This window comes from Opisthocomus hoazin, chromosome 2 (genome assembly GCF_030867145.1).
Source record: "Opisthocomus hoazin isolate bOpiHoa1 chromosome 2, bOpiHoa1.hap1, whole genome shotgun sequence".
Classification (NCBI taxonomy): Eukaryota; Metazoa; Chordata; class Aves; order Opisthocomiformes; family Opisthocomidae; genus Opisthocomus; species Opisthocomus hoazin.
The window spans coordinates 90,466,009-90,488,004 of NC_134415.1; the positions used below are offsets into that span (position 1 = coordinate 90,466,009).

Sequence of the window (21,996 nt, forward strand, 5' to 3'; positions counted from 1 at the left end):
AGATATTAAACAGCTAACAGTCTCAAGAAAACTTACAAATTTTACACCATTTAATAATTTTAAAATATGAAACCTCTCTAATGTTCTATGTTCCCATTATACTTAAAAAAAAAACCAAAACAAAAAGAATTCCAGCTTGTCCAGATTCAATCTTCCTCTTCAGACAATTTTTCAATATATGCTTTGAGAACTGATACCCAGGACTGAATGCTGTATTGCTTGTGAACAGCACACAAATTATACAAAATACAGTGATTGCAGTACTATTTCATCATTATTTTCCATTTTTTGTTAGTTTTAAGGAGATACAAATTCTGCTATCTTAAATATCTTCTAGGTTAAAATTGACAATTTATTCCTTTCCTCTGTTGTCACCACAGGAACTTCTTGACCTTTGAGTTTTAATTGTTATCCCATAATTATCTCATTTCTCTAAATCCTCAAAAGTCATTATTAGATTTAAACATAAAGCCAATAAACTTCACATATTACTGCCCACTGCTGATAACCTAAAAGAGTATTGGACAGAAACTGAATCTCGCAATTAACAAACCAGAAGAACCTCTCACATTTACCCACTTCACCCTTATTAAACATGTTTTAAGACTGAAATGGAGAGAATAAACCCAATCTCTACAATTATCCCAAAGATCTTTTCAAAGTACTATGCAACTCTTCCAAGTTTCTGTTTTACCCATCTTCTACTTTACTTTAGTCAAGACAATCTTTAGTTACAAGTTTATTTGAATCTTCTAAACCTTTTTTCTGAAGAGACACACAGTCTATGAAAAAAAAGTGTATTTGCAAATAGTGGACTGACAGCCCTGAACTGCACTTCATCTATATTCCACATACTCGTAACTAGGCATTTATCTTTGACACAAAAAGTAAAATAAAACACAACACCTAAAAAACACTTAAAACTACACTGTCCCCTGCCTTACAGCCTATTTATTTCCAGGTAATTGTGCATTTATGCTTTTACTTCTTAAAATATTTCCCAGAGAACCCACTGCAGATCTGAAGTAAAAAAATATTTTTATTGTGGGTCTCTCAGCAAGTGGAGTTGCCTAGCCTTGTTTAGAGGTAATGTCAGGTGTGCACAGTGCAGCTGAATTAATTGTATAACTGCAGCCCCAATTCTGCTGAAACTATAGTTTCAGCCTGGGGACTAAATGTAAGATGCTCTTTTTGGAGAACAGCATGGGTTTTTTATTAGAATGCATGAGATGATATTGAGGAAGACGGGTTAAGGAAGGACAGAAGCACAGAAGCACCTGAAATAGTCAGCTACATATTACAGATCCTGGCCAACATTGAGAAATTATCTGGGTAAGTTTTACATACTCCTCTATTAGTAAGCCAGTGACCTTTAAGCAGCATTACATCAGTAGTCACATAACAAATATACTCTGAAAACAATTTAATAAGTCAACAGAAGAAAGATCCAGGCATCTTAAAAAATTAGTTTCACAGTCACAAATTCTGTAACAACTAGTAACAGTAAATCCTCTTATGTAAAGAATTAAATCAGCCACCCAATATCTCAACCCAGCCCTTGGGCACTCTGCTTCAGAGTCCCAAGTTAGCTTTAGGATAATTTTCCCCAAAACCTAGCAAACAGGTTTTTGCTCAATCGCTGCTGCAAAGAAGCAGCATCAGTATTTGATTCCAGCTCTCCACTGGCCTCATTGTTACACTTCAAAACAGCTGCAAACAGAAAATGGGTAAAGTGGAAGAATTAAACTTCAGGTGACGTTACCTGCTGATGACTATGAAGTCTTGAAGCACTTTTGTGGTGAAACTTTCCATGTCTTTGAATATAACTACAACTGGAGGAGACTGCCAGTGTCTAGAAGCAGAAGTTCTTTTTTTGCTTGGAGTTTTAGAATCTGTTTTCTATAAAGCCATTCATTATGCATTAATAAAAAGATGACAGGAAAATGAGAAGACTGAATCACAACTACTGTATTAGAATGCTCCAAAGTGACATGACTGACTTTTTGCTACAGTTGTACTAACTACTAGAATCTAGAATTACAACTTTTCTTCCTTCTGTTTGGCACACCAGGAAGTACAAAGAATAAACAAATTTTAAAAACCCACATTCCAACAAAGACAAGAGTAGCTCTGTGGGACAGAACTGGTGAAATCCTGTTGGGACCAAGGGAGACGACTTGAGTTGTGTACATGGACGTTGCCCATTTCCTGTATCTTTACTCAGTAATAAAAAGAGCATATATTCATTAAACATTTATTTAACACACTACTTTGATGAAGTCATCATAAAATCAAATCTAACTTTTATTCATGACAGAAACAAAACTTAAAACTTCATTAGTTTTATTAAATACAAAGATTCAAAAACATTTTGAAAGTTATTTTCTCACTGCTTGTCAATGTAGCATGGACTGCAGATAAGATAATGGCCCATTAGCACTAATGCGGTGCCTTTCCCCTGGATGGCTGCTCTGTCTTAAAGTTTTGTTTTAATGAACAAAACATCTCAGCACTCCTTGGAGAAAAGCATCTGGCATGAAGTTGATACTGTGTTTTAAGCTTCTAGTTCCCAGTTAAACATATGATAAAATAGTACTTAGAATCATAGAATGGTTTGGTTTGGAAGGGACCTTAAAGCTCTTCTCATTCCAGCCCCCCTGCCAAGGGCAGGGACATCTTCCACTAGACCAGGTTGCTCAAAGCCCCATCCAACCAGGCCTTGAACACTGCCAGGGAGGGCGCAGCCACAGCTTCTCCAGGCAACCTGGGCCAGTGTTTCACCACCTACACAGTAAAGAATTTATTTCTTACATCTGATCTAAATCTACCCTCATTCAGTTTAAAGCTATTACCCCTTGTCCTATCACTACAGGCCCTTGTCCATAAGTCCCTCTCCAGCTTTCTTGTAAGCCCCTTCAGGTACTGGAAGGCTACTATAAGGTCTCCCCGCAGCCTTCTCTTCTCCAGGCTGAACAGCCCCAACTCTCTCAGCATTTCCTCACACGAGAAGTGCTCCAGTCCTCAGATCATTTTTGTGGCCCTCCTCTGGACCCACTCCAACAGGTCCGTGTCTTTCCTGTTCTGAGGGCTTCAGAGCTGGACGCAGGACTCCAGGTGAGGTCTCACCAGAGCAGAGTAGAGGAGCAGAATCACCTCCCTCAACGCGCTGCCCGCACTTCTCTTGATGCAGCCCAGGATGCAGTTGGCCTTCTGGGCTGCAAGCACACATTGCCACATCATGCTGATCTTCTCAAGAATCAAAACCCCAAACGTCCTTCTCCTCAGGGCTACTCTCAATCCATTCTCTGCCCAGCCTGTATTTGTGCTTGGGATTGCCCCGACCCATGTGCAGGACCTTGCACTTGGCCTTGTTGAACCTCATGGGGTTTGCACATGCCAAACTCTCAAGCCTGTCAAGGTCCCTCTGGATGGCATCCCTTCCCTCCAGCGTGTTGACTGCGCAACACGGCTTGGTGTCATTGTCAAACTTGCTGAGGGTGCACTCAATCTCACTGTCCATGTTGCTGACCAAGATGTTAAACAGTGCTGGTCCCAACATCGACCCCTGAGGAACACCACTTGTCACTGGTCTCTGCTTGGACATCAAGCCATTGATTGCAACTCTTTGAGTATGACCATCCAGCCAATTCCTCATCCACCAAGTGGTCCATCTGTCAAATCCATGTCTCTCCAATTTAGAGACAAGGGTGTCCTGTGAGACAGTATCAAATGCTTTGCACAAGTCCAGGTAGATGATGTCAGTTGCTCCTCCCTTATTCACCGATACAGTCACCCCATCACAGAAGGCTACCAAATCTGTCAGGCACAATTTGCCCTCAGTGAAGCCGTGTTGCCTGTCACCAATCACCTCCTTCTCTTCCATGTGCCTTAGCATAGTTTCCAGGAGGATCTGCTCCATGATCTTGCTGCGTACAGAGGTGAGACTGACTGGCCTGTAGCTCCCTGGGTCTTCCTTTTTGCCCTTTTTACAAATGGGGGTTATGTTTCCCCTTTTCCAGTCAGCAGGAACTTCATCAGACTGCCACGACTTCTCGAATATCATGGACAGTAGCTTAGCAACTTCATCCTCTAGTCCCCTCAGGAACTGCGGATGCATGTGATCAGGTCCCATGGACTTGTGCAACTTCAGGTTCCTTAGATGGTCTCGAACCTGATCTCCTACAGTGGGTGGTTCTTCATTCTCCCAGTTAATGCCTTTGCCTTCTGCGATTTGGGCAGTGTGGCTGGAACACTTGCCAGTGAAGACCAAGGCAAAAAAGTCATTGCATGCCTCAGCCTTCTTCATATCCCAGGTAACCAGGTCTCCTGTTGCTTTCCAGAGAGGGCCCACATTTTCCCTAGCTTTCCTTTTATTACCGACCTGTAGAAGCTTTTCTTGCTGCCCTTGATGTCCCTAGCCAGATTTAATTCTATCAGGGCTTTAGCTTTCCTAACCTGATCCCTGGCTGCTCGGACAATTTCTCTGTTTTCCTCCCAGGCTACCTGTCCTTGATTCCACCCTCTGTAGGCTTCCTTCTTGTGTTTGACTTTGTCCAGGAGCTCCTTGTTCATCCATGGAGGCCACCTGGCATTTCTGCCTGACTTCCTCTTTGTTGGGATGCATCGCTCCTGAGCTTGGAGGAGGTGATCCTTGAATATTAACCAGCTTTCTTGAGCCCCCTCTTCCTTCTAGGGTTTTATTCCATGGTACCCTACTGAGCAGAGCCCTGAAGAGGCCAGAGTCTGCTCTCCTGAAGTCCAGGGTAGCGAGCTTGCTGTGCACCCTCCTCGCAGCCCTAAGGATCTTGAACTCTACTATTTCATTGTCTCTGCAGCCAAGGCTGCCCTTGAGCTTCACATTCCCCACCAGCCCCTCCTTGTTGGTGAGAGCAAGGTCCAGTATAGCACCTCTCCTTGTGGGCTCCTCTATCACTTGGAGAAGCAAGTTATCATCAGTGCATTCCATGAACGTCCTGGATTGCTTATGCCCTGCTGTGTTGTCCCTCCAACAGATATTGGGGTGGTCAAAGCCCCCCGTCAGGACCACGGCTTATGAACATGAGGCTGCTTCTATCTGTCTATAGAGGGCCTCGTCCACTCCGTCTTCCTGGTCAGGTGACTTGTAGTAGACCCCCACCATAATGTCACCTGTCCCCACTCTGCCTTTAATCCTGACTGATAAGCTCTCAGTCAGCTCCTCATCCATCCCCAGGCAGAGCACAATACACTCCAGCTGTTAACTGACACAGAGGGCGACAGTCCCTCCTTGTCTCCCCTGCCAGTCCCTCCTACAGAGCCTGTATCCTTCCATTCCAACACCCCAGTCACAGGTGCCATCCCTACCAGGTCTCCATGACGCCAATAAGACCATAGGCCTGCAGGCATGTGCACGTCTCTAACTCCTCTTGCTTGCTCCCCATGCTGCGTGCGTTTGCTTAGAGGCATTTCAGCTAGGCTCCTGACAAAGCTGATTTACTGGCTGGAGTTCCTTTGTGCTGCTCTTCAGGTGCTCTCCTGCTGACCTGTGATCCTTCTCCAGGCTCTGGGCATTTACTGCTGGCCCTAGCATTGTTTGTTTGTTTTCTTTTCCCTTGTTTTTCAGAATTCTGACATTCACACCTCATCAGAAACTAACTCCACATTTGTTATATATGTTACAGATTTATATTCAAATCACCACAATCTCAGTTACTTCTTAGTATTAAATGAAAATCTAACCATTTTTTCCACTATGGCACAGAAATTTCAGTTATTCAATTTCTTTTTTAAAAGCATCTAAAGGTCAGGCATTTTTATAAACTGGTGATATGAAAAAAAAGAAATCATACCTTTGTTACACTCTCATACCAGTTGATAAGAGAAGTCATTGAACAACGTATTCTATTCTGAGAAACCTGCACACAGTCGTCGTCTTCCAGTGAGTCCACATCTATATAGCAGTTCATCAGCTGCCCCATCAGCTTCTGCATCAGATTTTTTATGCCTTCACAATACGTTTTTAGACACACAGTAAAGGCATTTGGTTATTCGGTAACACTTCTCCATCTCATACTCTAAAAAATACCCCGAGTTATTACTTACTATTTTTCACTTTTCTAATTATTCTCCTTCTCTCTCCAGAATGCACATCTCATGCTCCAGAATGCTTAAAGTATTCACGATATGCACGTCGTTAATACAATCAAAATTATCCTATTAATTTGCTTAGATAGCAACAATTCAGGTTAAGATGTTGGCCCTGCACCTTTCCTGAACTCCAGCCACACACTGTAAGAGCGACCCAAAAATAAATAAGGCAGCCAACCCACAGATCTGGGGACGCTGCCATAAGGGATTTTAATCTTTTTACCTAAAAAATAAAAAAGGAGCAAGGAGAGTTTGACAAAACTTTATTCTACCCGTTCCCTCACTGTAATGACATGACTGTAAGCATTTAAAAAGTAGAATGCATACATACACTGTCCAATGAAACAAGAGGAAAGCCAACCTACAATATCAACGTGCAATACACTGAGCAGCACGCTCTTGACATTTATGCTACAACTAAGTAGTATTTCAATCTTCATTGTTTTAAACAGAACTGGATACCTCTTAAAATACAGCAGGCATTACTGCTATGTTAACATGGGACTGAGCAAATCTTTAGAAGGTCTTCAAGATCCCACCATCCCATTATTCTTACATTTGGGGGCATAAGCAAGAATTTCTAGTTAATTCATGGCCTATTCAGATGAAGAAGCAAAGCTATTGCAGTATTTACCTGGGCAATCTTTGGCTTCCAGCAAGGCTATATACGGAGTAACATTATTCTGAAGGACTTCTGAGAGACTTCTAAAAGTCAAGTTATGATCCGTAACATTTACACCTAAAAGACAAATTTATAAGAGTATTTTTCCTATCATTTGTGACCACAGTGATTGAATAATAAACTGAACAGCAGACAAAAACCAGAAGATATCTCAAATATTCAAGGAAGGAATGAAAAGCGTCACATCACCTACGAGGAAAGATGAAAAACTAGCACAAGATTAGACATATATGTTAATACTAGCTGATTAAAAGGAACAGGGAATCACTGCAAAGACCCCTCATATAGTTTGGGTTTTTTTTTTTTTTCAAAGAAAGATTTCTCAAGGGTGCAAACTTGCAAGAAGTAGGACTGGTTTTCTAACTTCCCTGCTACTCATACCCTCAGAAGCCATCCATAGCCATCTAAGGCCTGCAGACAAGAAGATGAAACTCACCTACTCTAGAAGAAGAGCAGTGCATATACCTGAGACTTGGATCCTCAAGTGGCTTATGTAAGAGGGAAAATTACTATGAGTTAGTATGAACTACAGTCTGAATTTACTATGAACTACTCGGTATTTAGTGCCTTTGTTAACATCCTTAGTCAATCAAAAAGAACAAGCCCCTCCAGCAGGCAATTCATAGCTTCTTCCACAGAAAATACAGAGCAGGAACTTCTCACTTTCTACTACATACAAAAACACACCACCTTTCAGGCTTTGTTGGTGCTCACATGGTAAATTTGACACACAGCCCTGATTTTAGGTTGCTTAAAATGAACCACTTAAAATGCAACCAGATTGCCTTGAACCAGGTTTAGGATCACAGCTATAACCCTTTGAAAGAAGCAGGGAGGGTGAGGTGGAAAAAAGACTTCAGAAATTCACTAACTTCAGTAATAAGATCTTCAGCTATTTTCTTCACCCTCTGCTCCTTTTCCAAGATAATGACACTGCTTTACTACACATAAAGATGCACTGCAAGAACATGTATATCAGAAATACAGAAGCTGCATGATTCGGCAGTTAGTCACAGAAACCACCAAGCATGTTGGTGGCAGAAACAGGGACAGAATCAAAGCACCTCCAGTGCCTCAGGAAAAAAAAAACAAAAAACACAAAAAACAAATCACTACCAGCTGCCCAAGACAGACCTTTAGGGAAGATGCTACCTTACTGCACTATTATGCATACAGACAAAGTGAAAGGACATCTTATCCTGCTTCCTTCTCCCAGCCCAATCTCTTCTCATTTCTGAAGCTGGTTTTGCTCACAGTAATTGCTGGAAGTCAGCAATACATTTTTCTTTGATCTCTGTGTCGGTTTTAAGCAGATGTACATAACAAAAAACATCTTTAAAAAATTACCTAAGATAAGAGCTGCAGCAGGGATTTCTCTGGACTTCATCCGACAAGTCCATTCTGTTGTCTTCTCTTGGAACTGAGAGTGAGACCGTCCCAAAAAACTTACTAGGTTATCAAATAACTGCTTATTTAAGTCTTCCTGTATTTGCTGTAAACAAACACAGAGAGATTTTATTTATAAAAATGTGGAAATACCAGAGTATCTTCCTTTTCCTACCCCTTTCCTGCATAATTTTTAATACTTAAAACTCCAGGGTAAAAATTTAAGTAACACTAAGTTTTCCTGTGAACTATAAATGTACTAATTTATTCACTGTGTGGCAAACACAGACATTTCCCATTTTGGAAGTTCTGGTCAAATGCCTTAACAATAACTTGGAAAGCTTAACTGTGTTGTCAGGCTTTAAAGAAGAAGAAAAAAACAACCATACTGACAAAGTATAAGTGACATAGGAGGAATAAAACAATATAATGAGTTTCTGGAAGAATGTTCAGGAAAATTCCTATCATTCCCTCTTGACTTACAAAACACCTGTAAACATTTTTCTGAGAAATCTGTATGAGAGTAAACATTCATCCCATCCAAATCTAATTCAGAATGAAAGCAAAAAAAAAGAAACAACCCCCTCCCCCAAAAAAAACAAACAAAGGAAAATATTCAGTATATTTTATAGGAAAAAATACTAAACCACAACTGCTACATTTGCTACACTGTCTTCCCTTTCAGGATGATTTTCATACAAGAACATGTATATGCAGGAAGATATGGAAAGATGAGAGAAAGCAGGGGGAGACAAAACTTTTAAAGGCAGATATATAGTGTCAGCATTTTGTATTTCTTTTATTATGTATGTGCCTTTGAATATCTGCCTCTAATCCAAGAATATGCCTTCTGCTAGAACAGACAAAAAAACCTGTACTCTGAAGTTCAGGATATCAGTATATACTCTAGAACATAGATGTCAGAAACAAGATTAAACCCCTGCCCCCACTAAAATCATCATCAAGATTTATTAGCAACAAGAAGTGACATACACAGCACTGAACTTGATTTTAAACAAAGTGGCAAAGGCCATCTCTAGCAGCATTGATGAGGCAGCTATCAAAAGGAGCTGTCACATCTCCGGATTACACACTGCCTGCTCAAAAACCTGAGCTCCATTCTCATTATACAGAAGAGTTCCTGTTGCTTTCCTGAACAACTGATAAAACTGTACACAAAGTAATCTTACTCTTTTTACCCTCTACTTATTAAAAAGTACTCTTCTGGCCTTTCTGATGTTGATTATGCACTTCTGAGCTCCCACCTGATAAAATTCTATGGCAACTCAGAAGAAACCGTAACATGTAATTTTAAAAAGAAGAGTTTACACCATCAGCTTTATAACAGCTCCTGTATTACCATACATTCCATAACAACGCTCTCAGCTCCTGCTTCAAAATCCATCAGACCTTGTGCTTCTTCTGATCATTATTGTACATGTTTTCCCTAAGCTGCCCTAAGAAGCACCTGAATCCTTACTTTGCATGGTTACAGTATATATTTTTTCTTCCAATGAGCACTTGTGAAGATGGAATTCAGTCTGCCATAGCACTACACATTTCGTAAAATCCACCAGTCTTCTTGTCAAAACAATTTTGTTTCTGGCACTACTTTGGTAGTGTTCCAGAAAGTACACTAGGCTGCTCTGCACCTCAAGTGTAACTCATTTACTTGCATGACACTGCTTACTCTGGAAAAGTCATTTGAACTGAAAGTTCAGTCCCTGCTACAACACTAGGTTTGGTCACAATTATCTGTTGTGAGGGCTGAAAACCATTATCTAAAACATTAGAGCTAAAATTACCATATCACAGCCCTGCACTTAGTCTTTTTGTTTCTAACCTGGATCCTGGTAGTGCAGCTGGAATTCCTCACTTTACAGGAAGGGAATGTTTCTGAAAGCCCTTGATGAGTTGTATCATAATAAGAACATTTGCAAGGCCATTGCTGACAGCAGGGGTCAAAACTGGGATACCTTCCAATACTGAAACAAAAAAGGTCCAAAAATCTACCTTCCAAAAAACAAAGGACAGTTCCTGCAGTACTTTTGCCAGCTTTTCAAGTTGTGGAAGCCTGAAAGCATATTATCGCCAAATGACAAGATGGCGCTGCCACAACTGCAGCACAGTTTATGACGGACATAAAAAGGCCAAGAGTGCTCTGCCACAACCTACTTGGAGGTCAAATCCTATTCATTCCTCAACATCTCAGACAGATAACAGCGAACTGGGAAAACACCAGCACAATCACATGGCCTGCCAAGAAATCATGAGGTAGCAGTACCGTGGCAAAAACTTTGGCGAATATCCTGCTAGGCTCCCTTAGCACACTACCAGAACCCCTGGAATAAAAGAACAAACCGACAAGCCACGCATTTCCCAGGTATTCTGCCCATGGATCAGGTCTACTACACCATGCTTTGAAAGTATATAAGAATAAAATCCTAACTGGATAAAGCCCTCACCTACCTGGTCTGACCTCACAGAGGACACCACTTTGAGCAGGAGTTCAAACTAGAGGCTTTCTAAGGTCCCTTCCAACCTGAATTATCACACAATTTTATATGTAAGAACAGTCATCACCTCCCAGTTTGCCAACGGTGGGATGAAAGGATGGTAATTCAAAACTTAGTAAAAAAAAATATATCAGAGATACCCCAGAAGTTGGATAAGGAAAACTCTACATATAGCACTAAAAGTAACTGCAGGTAACCTGCCCTTGGGTAGGCAAGGCCCATATCAATTTGTCAGCGTAGGATGAACTGTCTTCCACCAGGAGGAGAAAGTACAAAAGACAGTATTTGGCAAACTCCTAGCAGACAGACTCAAAGAAAACAAAGAGTAGGAGATTTAGAACAGGAAAGGGGGAGAGTAGTAGATGTTGTCTACCCCGACTTCAGCAAGGCTTTTAACACTGTCTCCCATAACATCCTCATAGGCAAGCTCAGGAAGTGTGGGCTGGAGGAGTGGTCAGTGAGGTAGACTGCGAACTGGCTGAATGGCAGAGCTCAGAGGGGTGTCATCAGCGATGCTGAGTCTAGTTGGAGGCTGGTAACTAGTGGTGTCCCTCAGTGGTCAGTACTTGGCCCAATCTTACTCAACTTATTCATCAACTACGGGCCTGTCAGCCTGACCTCAGTGCTGGGCAAGATTATGGAGCGATTCATCCTGAGTGCACTCACCATGCATGCGAAGGACAACCAGGGGACCAGGCCCAGCCAGCATGGGTTCATGAAAGTCAGGTCCTGCTTGACCAACCTGATTTCCTTCTATGACCAGGTGACCCAACTAGTGGATGAAGGTAAGGCTGTGGACGTCATCTACCTGGACTTTAGTAAGGCCTTTGACACTGGTCCCCACAGTATCCTCCCAGAGAAACTAGCTGCCTATGGTTTGGATAGGTGTACTCTTTGCTGGGTAAAAAACTGGCTGGATGGCCAAGCCCAGAGAGTGGTGGTGGTGAACGGAGTTAAATCCAGCTGGCAGCCGGTCACAAGTGCTGTTCCCCAGCACTCAGTTTTGGGTCCGGCCTTGTTTAACATCTTTATCAATGATCTGGATGAGGGGATCGAGTGCTCCCTCACAAGTTTGCAGATGACACCAAGCTGGGTGGAAGTGTCGATCTGCTTGGGGGTAGGAAGGCTCTGCAGAGGGATCTGGACAGACTGGATCGATGGGCCAAGGCCAACTGTATGAGGTTCAACAAGGCCAAATGCCGGGTCACAACAACCCCATGTAATGCTACAGGCTTGGGGAGCAGTGGCTGGAAAGCTGTCTGGCAGAAAAGGACCTTGGGGTGTTGGTTGACAGCCGGCTGGACATGAGCCAGGAGTGTGCCCAGGTGGCCAAGAAGGCCAACGGCATGCTGGCTTGTATCAGGAATGGTGTGGCCAGCAGGAGTAGGGAGGTGATCGTGCCCCTGTACTCGGCACTGGTGAGGCCGCACCTGGAGTACTGTGTTCAGTTTTGGGCCCCTCACTACAAGAAGGACACTGAGTTGCTGGAGCGTGTCCAGAGAACGAGGCTGATGAGGGGTCTAGAGAACAAGTCTCACGAGGAGCAGCTGAAGGAACTGGGGCTGTTTAGTCAGGAGAAGAGGAGGCTGAAGGGGCACCTTATTGCTCTCTACAACTGCTTGAAAGGAGGCTGTAGTGAGGTGGGTGTTGGTCTCTTCTCCCAGGTAACTAGCGATAGGACGAGAGGCAACGGCCTCAAGTTGTGTCAGGGGAGGTTTAGATTAGATATTAGGAAAAATTTCGTTACTGAAAGAGTGGTCAGACATTGCAACAGGCTGCCCAGGGAGGTGGTGGAGTCCCCATCCCTGGAGGCGTTCAAAAAACATGTAGATGTGGCACTTCAGGATACGGTTTCGTAGGCATGGTGGTGTTGGGCGTATGGTTGGACTCGATGATCTTAGAGGTCTTTTCCAACCTATGATTCTATGACCTGGATGAAGAGTTAGAGTGTACCCTCAGCAAGTTTGCTGATGACACCAACTGGGAGGAGTGGTGCAAACACTGGAAGGCTGTGCTGCCATTCAGCAAGACCTGGACAGGCTGGAGAGTTGGGTGCAGAGGCATCTGATGAAGTTCAACAAGGGCAAGTGCAGGGTACTGCATCTGGGGAGGAACAACCCCATGCACCAGTACAGGCTTGGGGCAGACCTGCTGGAGAACAGCTCTGTGGAGAGGGACCTGGGTGTCCTGGCTGCCAAAAAAGCTAATGGCACCCTGGGGTTCATTAAGAAGAGTGTGGCCAGCAGGTCAAGGGAGGTCCTCCTCCCCCTCTACTCTGCCCTAGTGAGACCCCATCTGGAGTACTCTGTCCAGTTCTGGGCTCCCCAGTTCAAGAAAGATGAGGAGCTACTGCAGAATGTCCAGCAGAGAGCTACACGGATGATTAGGGGAATGAATGCATCTCTCCTATGAGGAAAGGCTGAGGGAGCTGGGCTTGTTTAGCCTGAAGAAGTGAAGGGACAGAGGGGACCTTATAAATGCCTACAAAGATCTTAAGGGTGGGTGTCAGGAGGATGGGGCCAGACTCTTTTCAACGGTGCCCAGTGACAGGACAAGGGGCAATGGGCACAAACTGAGGCACAGGAAGTTCTGTCTGAACATGAGGAAGAACTTCTTCCCTCTGAGGGTGACGGAGCACTGGAACAGGCTGCCCAGAGGGGTTGTGGAGTCTCCTTCTCTGGAGATATTCAAGACCAGCCTGGACAAGGTCCTGTGCAGCCTGCTGTAGGTGACCCTCCTTCGGCAGGGGGGTTGGACTAGATGACCCACAGAGGTCCCTTCCAACCCCTACCATTCTGTGAAAGAATGATTTTCCAGATGGCAATGGCTCTGTGCTTCTGAGTGGTTAAGGGAGGCTTTCACTATGATGGGCTGTGCCTGCTGCTCTGGGAGAAATCATTGCAGAGCACTAGGAAAATAACCCACCACTTCTTCAACCTGAAAATCCTGCAGCCACTATTGGTGATGCAGAAGCATTGTCTCAAAAGCCTTGACAACTCTGTGCCAAAGAAAGCAGATCCAAGAAAAGGTCTTCCAGAATTATCTACAGAATGTCATATTCCCTATAGTCCACTGGGTAGCTGCCAATGCAGCTTCTGGTGCAGCTGACAACTTTACTGCCAATGCTGGTAGCTAATCCATCAAGCTGAAGCAGTTGGCAGGAAGACACCAAATATATCTCCACAAACTTCTGTGTTCTCTCTATAATCAGCACCACTACGTACTGCACTGTTTTGCACAGCCTGGCTAGTTACGGTTTGAAAAGTGTGCCGACTAGACAAAGTGAGATGGATCATGGAACAGCAGGAACAGAATTAGAGGAATTTATGAGTTTAGCCCAAGGGTCCAGATTGTAAGCTACATCCGGCTGGCTTCTACTGTACATCCCAAAACAAACTTTGCAAAAAAAAAAAAAAAAAAAAAATCTCATAATGTCTGGAGCCCAACAGCATATGGAATGCTTGCCCAGAATCCTTGACACTGAATAGCGGAGGAAATCGCTGCTGTACGGAAGCAATCATTCATACTGTACTACAAGCCAGCTGGCTGTAGGGACACAACAACAGCATGCCATCTAACACACAAGGATTAGGAGGCCACAGTTCAGTACAAAATTAACCAGATAACCCCACTGATACTGCCCATACTAATTCAGTAGACTACGCTTGCAGCTGTGTCATTCAGTATTTGATATCCATGCAGTTGTATTCACACAAATCCACTGTGAATCATGGACTGCTATGAACTCTGTAACACTGAGGTCAAGGGCAGCCTAAAATCCTCAGAGGGCTGGCAAGCACGTAACTGAATTGAAGGCAGAAAACAGCAGTATGCCAGGAATTAATAAAAAGGATAATTAGTAAGAAGAGAAGCTTAGAAGCACCAGCTTGAAGCATCAAAAGCATGTAGCTCTGTGGTTAGAAGTAATGTGTAATTGATGCATTTATTATTACTATTTTATATTCTGGGGAGGGATTTCAGTCTCAGTCAATATTTCTGTCCCTTTTATTGCTTTAACTAATTGCCCTTGTAAGCATGCAATAAAAGATCTCCAGAAACAAGGAAGGAAGCAACGTTGTTAGAAATACAAAACGCTGCTTTAGTACTAGGTGCAAGACTCACCTCAGTTTCCAATTTGATCTGATTCCATAAAGACTGGCAAGCAACAGATCGCAACTCAGCATCCTCTGAATCACTGCTTCCTTCTCTGAAATCATTAACTAGAAAGACAGAGAGCAAAGGCAAGCACAAATAAAATTATTAAAATAAAACACTTTTTGTTGAGAACACCACAAAGCACCTGGCTGAAACAAGATCATCTTAATATACATATATATCTGCGGGAGATGACTTTTCTCTTAACCAATTAACTGCTGGTATCTGTTAGAATAAGCGAGGGAAAAAGCAGAATCCATTACCCAAGTATGCAGGCAAAAGGTAAAGAACTAGCTTCCATCTCAAGTCCCAGATGAGCTAAAGGTCAAATCAAAACAAACAGTCTTTATTATTAAAATAAAATTTAAAAAAAAAAAAAAAAAAAAAGACTTTTGCTTGCGGGTCTCTTTCACCTATTAAATACTCAATCCTCCTTCACTATTACCGTCAGATATGAACCATAAAGGCTTGCAAGAATAGATACATGAAAATCCTTTCTGTTCCCCAGGGAAGAAGCAGCTAACACCAATTTCCTGAAAATAATAAGGTATACTGGCAAAGGACTGTCAGGTTACATGAAATACAGATTTTTTTCTTTTTTCTAAATACATTTAACCAATAAAACTATGCTACCACAACTTCTAAGCACAAACCAGGCTTACATTTCTGGCTCACTCCTAAACTGCCTCTCGCTTCTACACAAGCTCTTTTTGAAAAAGAAAAGGAGAATCAGATCCGTTTTGGTAAAGCAATGTCTTGGCACATTTTCTGAATACATCTGGCTTCCCAGGTGCTGCTCTGCCTCACAGATGTGAGCATACAAACTCCCGACCAGCTTCCAAATAAGAAGAAAAGACAGAGCTGGGAATAAAATGGGATACTGAATAGAAACTAGTATGAGTGATATTTTTCTCATTGTTTTTCCTTCCACCACATTCACACAGTCTACAGTTCCCTTAAAAAAAAAATAAATAAATAAAAAGCAGTACAGGCTTGGAACCATCCTTCTCCTCCCAGCATGCATTTAGCAGGCCTGCTGTACCTTTAATGCTTCACTAACACCACCTGGAAGAACACAAAGACTGAAGGTTAAGTAAATGGCCTGTTAACTGTTGTTACAAGGTGACATTAAACATAACAATTGATTTTCTTCTAAATGTATGCATATAAAAAAATAAATTTGCTAGCCATTAACGTGCCTTTAGTGGCCATTCAATGGAGCATCAGCAGTGGTCTGATCTCTACAAAAGAGCTGGTTGATGAGCGGATCCAATCTCTCAAAGCATTAAAAACACCCAAAACAGCTCTGTAAATGACAAACAAGAGGCATCCCACATCCTCCATTTTCATCGTCTCCCCTAAACACACATCTCATTTCTATCCCTAACAAAAAACACTTAAAATACATAACCCACTCTGATTACACAGGTCTCAGGCTTTTAGTTAACAAAAATCCAGCCACCACATTACCGGTAATATACCAAGGCGTAACATTCTTTTTGTACTACCAAAACTCAGACTACAGGTGCAAATCTGCACAGAAGGCCTCGTGTGATGCAACAGCATTATCAACTACCTGCTGGGAAGTTTCACAACTGAAACTTCACACTTGACAGGTTTGGGCTTCCAAACTGGACAGATGCACATCAAAGTAATGTTTATTTAGAACACCATTCTACCTAGCTGCTATGAGCAGCCAAACTAGCTCCCTTCCGCCTCTCTTTTAGGTGCAGTTCAGTCAAATTTATTTTTCTGTCTCAAAGCATTTGCTAGCTAGAACAACATGTTTAGTACGACTTATCCAAGCACTACTAATCTTGCAAAAATGAAAAGATAATATCCAGTAAGGGGTAAAATTTCGATGTGGTTCAAGTGCACAGGTCCTGGTTGTTGGTTTATTTATCTTGCAATGACAGACTGGATTCTACTTCCCTGCCTCTCATTCCCTGAGCTACTGATGTGCCAATTGTTATGGAAAAAAAAATTCGGGGTTCATTTTAAAGCAGGTGTTACAGTAAGTCCCTCTGGTAATGAATGAGCCTGTGGTGATTTCCACAAAAATCTCGCCTTACTACTTTCCCCTCCCTGTTTTTTTAACACAAATTGTCACACCTTTTGACAGCTCAGGTGCTGCCCCAAAAAGTTTAACCTGGGAATAAGAACAGTAAGTTTCCTAACTGAGTCTCAAATAGCAACTATTTAAGCAGCATTATTTGTGGCTCCAACAAGTCCTGTTCAGTCTCTCTCAAATGACAAGAGACTTGTACACACAACATAGAGGCTGAAGAAAATAAAATATATATAACAAACACTAGTGGAGGACAGCAGCCATGGGATTGTCACAAACGGCTTTTCTTTCTTCTTTTCCTCAAGCAACTTAGGCAAACTACCGAGAATATGATGAGACTTATGAATGGGATATAATTACTGAGTCCCACAGCTTAAAAGCACCTCATTCAGACTCTTTAGATAGTTCGTCAGTTAGTGAACAATTTATGGTAGCATGGAAAGGAGTTCTCCTGTAAAAAAGAAAATTGCAAAGATAGCTATATGATCTTGATTGCTGAAGATGAAAAAAACATTTACACTAGCCAACAATTTGCTGGGGTTCCTCTGAAGAAACGCGTTTTCAGCCATATCGACATCAAGGACCAACAGAAATCCACATGCAGCTATGACCGAATTCAATCAGATGTGGTGAACCTTCCAGGATTAACCCAAGCATAGCAATATATATCAAAATGCACTAACCTGTTTCATGAGACACCCTTCTCTTCTTTGGACTTGGTTTAAAAACAAAGCAGCCCTAGAAAATAAAATAAATTAAAAAAAACCCAAAAAAACTTCAATATGAGCATCAATCTGACTGGCTCCTGAGGCCACTTCATTCTCCTTTAATTTCAGTGTTCCATTAAACCAACAATTCGAACTGAATTGCCAGCATCTTAAGGATATCAATTTGCATGTTGTTCCTTTATATTCCCGTTTCAAGCTGGAAACTAGTAGAAGCTGTATCCCAGCATACCTGGGAGGAACTTTTTCATCTTTCCATTATGTTCTTCAATTTAACCATCAACTAGAACAGCAGCAGATTATTTGAAGCACCTCACAACCTCCAAAGAGTTTAGAATCAAGAGGAAACGATTCCCTGGGGACACATGCATAGAGTTTTCTCAGTACAGTTTCAGTTAAAAACAAACCAAAGAAAGCATGAGAGGCTGGGATAAACAGAAAAGATGATCCAGAATAATGCAACGAGTATCATAAAGTTACTTACAAAAGCCAATGACACCCTAGTTACAGAGGAAAAGTGCATCTCAACTCGAAAAAGAAAGATGTTTAGAAGCAGAATGACAAATGGTTTAGAAAAGGTTCAGATCAATAAAAACGCTGGCTCCAAGCAGGAAGAAATAAAACACAAGTATTAAGCTTTGAATTCTGGAAGATTTTTTTCCTGTTTCCTCTAGAAAATCTGAAGTGTCTCCCCTTACCCCCTCAAACAAAAACTCTTTTGAGTAATTAATTTCATGTATATCAGAAATCATATGCATGCCCCAACTCTCACTGTGAGGTTCCTGCGCTACAGCAAAGGGGAAGGAAACACACACGTGTTGAAGACAGATAAACAGACTGATTCAATCCTATATTTCTCAATGGAGATGCTTATATCACAGAATCACAGAATGTTCAGGGCTGGAAGGGACCTCTGTGGGTCATCTAGTCCAACCCTCCTGCCGAAGCAGGGTCACCTACAGCAGGCTGCACAGGACCTTGTCCAGGCAGGTCTTGAATATCTCCAGAGAAGGAGACTCCACAACCCCTCTGGGCAGCCTGTTCCAGTGCTCCGTCACCCTCAGAGGGAAGAAGTTCTTTCTCATGTTCAGACGGAACTTCCTGTGCCTCAGTTTGTGCCCGTTGCCCCTTGTCCTGTCACTGGGCACCGTTGAAAAGAGTCTGGCCCCATCCTCCTGACACCCACCCTTAAGATCTTTGTAGGCATTTATAAGGTCCCCTCTGTCCCTACTGCTAACCTTAACCACAGGCCAGATAAAGGCCTTCAGCTCAGAAATAATATCAAGGCGATAATGGATATTTAAGTGTGAGTGACAGCACTTTTAGTTTTATTTCTCCACCAAATTAGTTTTGGGGTAAGACGTAATTAGTGTTTCAAAGCGGCAGCAAGATGCCAACAGACTTCAGCTGGAAATAGAATTCGTATAATCATTAAGGCTGGAAAAGACCTCTAAGATCATCAGGCCCAACCATCAGCCCAACACCACCATACCTGCTAAACCATGTCCCGCAGTGCCGTATCCACACATTTTTCAAACACCTCCAGGGATGGGGACTCCACCACCTCCCTGGGCAGCCTGTGGCAATGCCTGACCACTATTTCAGTGAATAAATTTTTCCTAGTATCCAATCTAAGCCTGCCCTGACGCAACTTGAGGCCAAATAACAAAAGCACAGCCCTACTGCTCAGTTCTACGTGAGGTTTACTCCAAGTACGAACGCCCTTCGTGCGTCAGCAGGACCGCGCAGCAAGGCAGGAGGACTGACTGCCATGAGGAGAAAAAGCGCCTTGGGGAAAGCGGGACCGAGCGGGCGTCAGGGCACGGACGGAGAGGCCACCAAGCCCTGACACAGCAAGGGAAGGGACCGGACAGCGGAACGGAGCAACCGGGAGCCTGGGCGCAGCGGAGGCGGGAAACGGCGGCGGACGACGACGGGAAGAGGAGCAGCCGGGGACGCGACGGGGCCAGCCGGCGGGGCAGCACCCGCGCCGCTCTCCTCAGGGCGCCCGGAGCGCACCACCCCGGGCGGACGAAGCCCCCGTCCCGCCGAGGCCGGGGAGCAGCCAGCGCCGTGGGGACGCCGGCCCCGCCCGCCGCGGCACCAGGCCCGGAGCGAAGCCCGGCGGCCGTCTGGAGGGCAGCACCCACTCCCCCCCCCCGCTCACCTTGGAGACGGAGCACGTGCTCATGTCGCCCCACTCGCGTCCCGGGCCCGCGCGGTACCGGACGAGCGGCCCCGCCGCTGACGGAGGGGGAGAGAGACGGAGGGGCCCGTCGCGCTGGCTTCGCCGCTCTCCCCCCTCCCCCGCGCAGTGGGACAGCCCTCTCCGCCTCTGCTCGCCCCCCTCCGCGCCAAGCGGGACCAATGGGCGATTCCTCCCCGTTCTGAGAATGGTACGACCCAGCCCGCCCCTGGGCGGGCGGAAAGGCGAGGCGGGGGGGGGGAAGGGACGGCTGCGACCTTCCGCCTGGCGGCGCAGCCATGACAGCCTGTTCCTTTCGGAGGAGCATCGCTTCCCAGGTACGCCGCTCCCTCCCGCACCTTGGCCGGAGGAGGGGCGCGCCTTAACCGAGACTTACCATTTGCGCCCTCACCCAGACAACCCCCCCCCCCCCCCGAGCCTCTCACAGTGGGCCCGACCCGGCGCCGAGAGGCTCGGCGCGGGCTTCCCTGCCCCGCCTCCCTCTGGCGGCTGGGCCCGCCCACTCCCCCACGCGCGGGTGAGGGGTGTCCCTTCCGCCCGCGGCCCGCGGCGGGCGCTCTGAGGGGAGCGGGGAGTCCTCACGGACCCCTCATGGCCCCCTCCGCCTCCTACCGCGCGTGCCGCAGTCCCTAAAGCCTTAACTCGGTTTCCCCGCCCCGTGGGCTTCAGCCCGGCGGTAATTAATCGGGAGATTGGCGGGAAGCCATTGGTAGCTCGTTGGTGAGGCCCTGGCACGGTGTGAGCCTCCTTGTCCCCCAGTGAGGCTCACACAACAAGGAGGCGCACACCGTGCCAGGTGGTCCCCCAGTGAGCGGGATAAGCTCACTGAGGTGTGTGGCGACTACATAGGTCGATGAAGGCGTGCGAGGGTTTGATGGGATCCTTAACTTGGGGGGGAAACCTGCAGCTGTATGTGGTGGTTTGTCTTACTTTTTCTAAGGCTCCTTTAACATTTCTTGAGCTGTATTGGGGTTTTTTTTTTTGTTTGTTTTTCGGGGTTTTTTTGTATTGCTTGTAATAGTTAATAAATACTTGCTTTTTTACCTGGGTTGAAAGTTGCTTTCAGATATAAATGGTGCATCCCCCCACGAGTATTTAAACAGCGAGCTGTATTTTTCCTGGATCTTTTTTTGCTTATGCCACTTTGTTCTTCATTTCAAATTTAGCTTTCAAAGGTTTTGGATCTGCCAACAGAAAATTTAATAAAGTCCATATCTGCAGTTCCAGTCTCCAAAAAACGGTAGTGTTTACATTTTATCTTACAATGTTATGCCATGTTTTGTTATTTTCTGTTGTGCGTACTGTTGCAAGAGCTTAACAGGACTTTAGGAAAGAAAATACAGAAAAAAGAAACCTAAGCTAGTATACCAGTCCAATGATAAGAAGATACCTAAACCTAACTGCTGTATTTTTTCAACCAAGCTCAAAACAATTATAATTGCTTAAAAAGCTCTACAAATTATAGGCAGTGGTTGAGAGGCAAATGTTTCAGCATGAATGATCTGAATGCGAAACTGCTTAGGACCAACGTGAAGTTATTATGGATTATTTTTCAGTGTCCTGCTTGAGAGGTGTAATAATGTTAGCAAGTAAATTACATTTCTTCATGAACATAATTTTTGTGCGTTCTGAAATTATGTTCTCACCATATCTGCTTTCTGAGTGTATTAGTTAGAGTAAGGGTAATATCTGGCCTTCTGTTGCATCTTTCTAAACACAGTGAACTTTCAAGTATCTGTGACTGGTTTATGTTTGCCGATTAGACTTGTCATATGCAGAGTCAGTTTGGATCTGACAAATCTTCCCATCATTTCAACACTTTTTTTTTCTGATTTTCATCTTTTTTTTCAGGCATGTTGCTGATTTCCAGCTTTCCATTGCTTCTGTAATAGAAGACAGTTCTGGTAACTGTTCAGCACAAGATCTTCAGCTTCAAGCTCAGAAGCTAGCTGAAAGGGTATGCTAATGCATTAATCTTATCTATTTGATGAAATAACTGCAGACTAGAGGTGCAACAAGAAATGGTAGTCTTGGTAGTCTTTCTCTGTGCGTGTGTAGTTTAATGACTGCACCTAATGCAGCTGTACACGGAATCTTCACGTGGAATTGGAGAAGCAGTTTCAGTTAAGGTT

At 44.0% G+C, this 21,996-nt stretch overlaps 2 protein-coding genes across 6 annotated transcripts in view; one reads left to right on the plus strand and one right to left on the minus strand.

Annotated features, from left to right (window-relative positions):
* The window catches only part of ORC3 (origin recognition complex subunit 3), a 42,832-nt gene extending 22,925 nt beyond the window's left edge, over window positions 1-19,907 (minus strand). For 3 of the 4 annotated variants that reach the window (XM_075414394.1, XM_075414393.1, XM_075414395.1), the window contains exons 1-7: window positions 19,826-19,907; window positions 17,617-17,671; window positions 14,833-14,930; window positions 8,156-8,300; window positions 6,761-6,865; window positions 5,829-5,983; window positions 1,763-1,899 (exon numbers count right to left, since the gene is read on the minus strand). In XM_075414394.1, the coding sequence (XP_075270509.1) occupies window positions 1,763-1,899; window positions 5,829-5,983; window positions 6,761-6,865; window positions 8,156-8,300; window positions 14,833-14,930; window positions 17,617-17,671; window positions 19,826-19,849 (719 nt within the window). In that variant the 5' untranslated portion in view covers window positions 19,850-19,907. Of the gene's footprint in view, window positions 1-1,762; window positions 1,900-5,828; window positions 5,984-6,760; window positions 6,866-8,155; window positions 8,301-14,832; window positions 14,931-17,616; window positions 17,672-19,825 lie in introns of those variants that run through there. The other variant, XM_075414396.1, reaches the window with a different exon arrangement.
* Window positions 19,848-21,996, plus strand: part of RARS2 (arginyl-tRNA synthetase 2, mitochondrial) — a 43,600-nt gene continuing 41,451 nt past the window's right edge. The window contains exons 1-3 of one of the 2 annotated variants that reach the window (XM_075414398.1): window positions 19,848-20,054; window positions 21,031-21,104; window positions 21,716-21,821. In XM_075414398.1, the coding sequence (XP_075270513.1) occupies window positions 19,848-20,054; window positions 21,031-21,104; window positions 21,716-21,821 (387 nt within the window). Of the gene's footprint in view, window positions 20,182-21,030; window positions 21,105-21,715; window positions 21,822-21,996 lie in introns of both variants that reach the window. The other variant, XM_075414397.1, reaches the window with a different exon arrangement.